Source organism: Vitis riparia, chromosome 1, assembly GCF_004353265.1.
Source record: "Vitis riparia cultivar Riparia Gloire de Montpellier isolate 1030 chromosome 1, EGFV_Vit.rip_1.0, whole genome shotgun sequence".
Classification (NCBI taxonomy): domain Eukaryota; kingdom Viridiplantae; phylum Streptophyta; class Magnoliopsida; order Vitales; family Vitaceae; genus Vitis; species Vitis riparia.
The window spans coordinates 8995313-8998967 of NC_048431.1; the positions used below are offsets into that span (position 1 = coordinate 8995313).

At 36.3% G+C, this 3655-nt stretch overlaps 1 protein-coding gene across 1 annotated transcript; it reads right to left on the bottom strand.

Annotated features, from left to right (window-relative positions):
• Positions 1-1931: 1931 nt before the first annotated feature.
• LOC117915336 (gibberellin 20 oxidase 1-like) lies at positions 1932-3231 on the bottom strand. The gene is made up of 3 exons (XM_034830888.1): positions 2741-3231; positions 2268-2595; positions 1932-2186 (listed from the first exon to the last, which is right to left on the bottom strand). The coding sequence occupies exons 1-3, from the start codon at positions 3229-3231 to the stop codon at positions 1932-1934; spliced, it is 1074 nt and encodes a 357-aa protein (XP_034686779.1).
• Between the last annotated feature and the right edge of the window lie 424 nt (positions 3232-3655).

Genomic DNA, 3655 nt, shown 5'->3' on the forward strand with positions numbered 1-3655 from the left:
ATCGGATCTTTTATTTGATAGGTATTGTCATGGTATCTTAACATTTTCTTTATTAGTTATATAGTTTAAAGATTTGCAAAAATGTGTTACATTTGATTTGTGCAAAAACCAATAGGAGAATTTTTTACCTGTGGAGTTACAATAAACATGTCCAAGCGTTGGGAAGTAGCAATGGAATGGCAAATTTCTTGGAGGATGAAATTTGAAGCTGGGGGATTGCATTACGAAAATAGAATTAGCTTATATTTTTTATTGAAGGCATGAGTATAACCCATCTGCACTATCATTCGACAGGGAACATTAACTCCATTCTTGGATCTTGACACTCCCTGGTAGCCCTAGTTTTGTAGGATGGTATCGTAATGGTATAAATAAGTTAAGTAATTCATGGATGATTCTACAAAATACTCTTTACAATACCCTAGGACAAAATGTGATTAGACACGTCTTCATCATAATTTTAATTAAAACGAGTTCATATATATATATATATATATATATATAATAACAAAAACTTTTTCTCTAAAAGGCTTTCACAATATTAAAATGCATCATCATGATTAAAAAAAATTTATATATATATATATATAAATAAAAAACTTTTTCTTATCTGACATGGGTAGTAAAGTCATTGTAACTTTGTAGATAGTTTTAATACTTTGAGTGTCATTTGAACCCACAACGTACAATATCTACATATTTGAAAGTAGATAATTACAAATGATATCATAATTGATCCACAACCCTAATATTGGTGTGAGAATTTATTTAGTCCTGAAAAAGACTTTTGTCTATTTTGCCCTCTAATCTTATGAGACACGATATAAATATTGTATCTGTAATGAAAGTGATTGTGATATTCCATATTTGATAGAGGAAAAAAGCTTTTGATATTATAAATCGCTCTTAACCTTGTAAGTACATTTTCAAGTCGTGAGGATCCTTTGAACTTAGAGTGGACGATATCTATGTGAGAGAAAGTAGATCATTATAATTTTCGTTGTTTTTATTTTATTATGTTCTTGTTATTTTGTACCTAAATCTCATTTCTTTATATTTTGTTTTCATATCTTTTACCTTAAGTCCCATGTGTCATCAGTACTTGAACAACCCCACGGCATGTTGGATATGGTATTGAATTGGTGTGGCGTTCTTTTCCACAACTTCTGTATGTATCAACAAAACTTTGGAAAGGGCATTGCTTTCCAATGAGCAGTGCAACATTCTGGCACACGATGAAGCTATGGGTCATTCATCAGAGAAATGATTATGTATTTCAAAGAGATGGATATTTGTTGAAGACATTTTACCTATAAGCCTCTTTTTGACAGTATTGTGCCACAAGCTTCACCTAATGGAAATTGCCTAGCCCTACCTCACCTAGTCTAAGATGGGGAATGAGAGTATACTCACCAACGGGACCTTCCCCAACCATGCTCCACACGGTTTACATCCCTTTAACATCCCTCCAATCCATGCCTTCAAAAGCACATAACAAATAGCTTTAACTGTATGTGTATCTAAAGATTCTAAACACAAACAATTGAGTTGGAAGTGCCCTTGCATAGATGTATGGCCTGGACATTCTTTCTATCCGTCGTCTGCCTTCTTTCATTCATAAACCAAAGGTCAAAACTCAACCAAGAAAAGCAATGGAGTTAATAGAGACAATAATGCTCTGAATTTTTCCTAGTCTGGATGATCATTTAATCTTTGTTTTTTCTTTCTTCTTTTCCTGCAATTAGGAACTATTGAAACTGTGTATCTCCTTAATGATCTCATTTTTCTAAACACAGCACTTGGAAGACATAAATTCATGTTTTAAAATCACCAAACCAAATTAACAAGCATAAAAAGCAAGTTGTAAGCAATAATAATTGTCACATATGTTGAAGGTTTTGACCATTTTCAATTCAAATGCTGTCTGAGCTTCAAGGAGATATGAGATATCTGTTGAGGGCAGTTTTACCCACAACCCTCTTTTGTGTCAAAAGCTCCTTTCTGAATTCTCCCCAAGTGAAACTCACATACTTTCTGAGGTTGGTGCTTGACTCTATCAGCTGAGGAGGGCAATCTATGATGGCAGAGGTTGCGGGGCTGAGGAAATATGCCACTGATAGCCTGTGCTTCTCCTTATTCACCACTGCTCTATGCACTACACTCCTTAGTCTCCCATTAGTCCATGCCTGCAAAGTAGATAGCTGATTTACACTCCAATACTCAAAAGTATATATAAGTTGTTTTGGTATGAAAAAAAGAGGGGTTACTTCGAGGGTGTCGCCAATGTTGATGACAAATGAATTTGGGACAGGACGAATTCCGATCCATTGGTTGTCACTTTTCAAAACCTGAAGACCGCCCACGTCGTCTTGTAGCAATATTGTTAGGGTATGGGGGTCTGAATGACTCCCAACCCCTAGACATTTCTCAGGCAGGGGACAAGGAGGGTATCTGTTCACCCTGATCATGGTGGCCTCTTTCTCTTCAAAATTCTTTGTAAAGAAGTCATCAGGAAGCCCCATTCCATGTGCCAACATTTCAAAAATCTTCATTCCTAATTTGTCCAATGCTTGCATGTACTTCACCATTGCATTGCTGCAACGTAAGAAACCATAAATATTAGTCGAACAGGCACAAATACCTGTTAACTCCCTTCCTAGCTCTGGATTCAATCATTCAAATGAGTGGCTTGGAATATTAAGAAAAGAAAAAGAACAGAATCAGAATTCATTTTCATTACCTAAATGGCTGATGTTGATCACCAAACACCTTTCTTGCAAAGGCAACAACCTGTTGTGGTGATTGAAGCAATTGTAAGATCTCTGCCCAAGGTAGATTTTGTCCATACTCAGGATTTGAGGCACAATACCCCAATGGCAAGCTTGTGGATCGAGCCCCTTTCAGCTTCTGATCCATTGGAAGATCAAAAAGCTCATTCAACTGAACTTTCACATTTTCCACAGTTTCTATAGCAACCCCATGATCCACCAACTTGAAGAACCCCCACTTCTCACAAGCAGTCACCATGACTTGGCACACTTTGTCATAGTCTTGGCATGGCTTCCCACTCAAATTCCCCTCCAAACTTATTGTTGGAATATCGTCTCCATCAGCAAAGTCATCGTGATTTATCAATGGCCATTCGTCTTCTGACCAAACAAAATTTTTAACACATAGCTTGGGGCCCGAGGAGAGTGACTCAACAGGATGTTCTTCAATCTCAAGTGCCATGAGAGAGCTTGTTTGAGAAGTACAAGGCCAACCTCACTGCAATGAGGCCCCTCCAAAGCTAGAGACACCCTTTATATGCATAACCATTTGCCTTGTTAATCACAATTGTACTATTATAATCGGAATTCCCAAGAAAATGTAAATTTTTATGGTGGGATTTTCATGGATTTTAGAATCATGGTTTCAAGTAATGACAATTGGGAAGGGAAGATACCTAAGATTCTTAATTTGGATGGTAGTAATCGGATATAATATTGATTAGTGGGAGAAGGATGGATGGATTAGAGGAGTATTTTTCATCAATCATTCGGACAACCATGTCAATTAGTGGGTTGCATCTATACCAATGTTTCTAAAAATTTTTAAATTAATATTAGTAATAATTTATTAAGAGGGAAATAGTGGTATCATCTATACTCTTTAT

Excerpts from the sequence above, each read along its gene's own strand:
- LOC117915336 (XM_034830888.1), bottom strand. The coding sequence starts at position 3,231 with ATGGCACTTGAGATTGAAGAACATCCTGTTGAGTCACTCTCCTCGGGC. Across the intron at positions 2,596-2,740 it reads GATCAACATCAGCCATTTAG|CAATGCAATGGTGAAGTACA; the intron begins GTAATGAAAATG and ends CTTACGTTGCAG. Across the intron at positions 2,187-2,267 it reads ACATTGGCGACACCCTCGAA|GCATGGACTAATGGGAGACT; the intron begins GTAACCCCTCTT and ends TCTACTTTGCAG.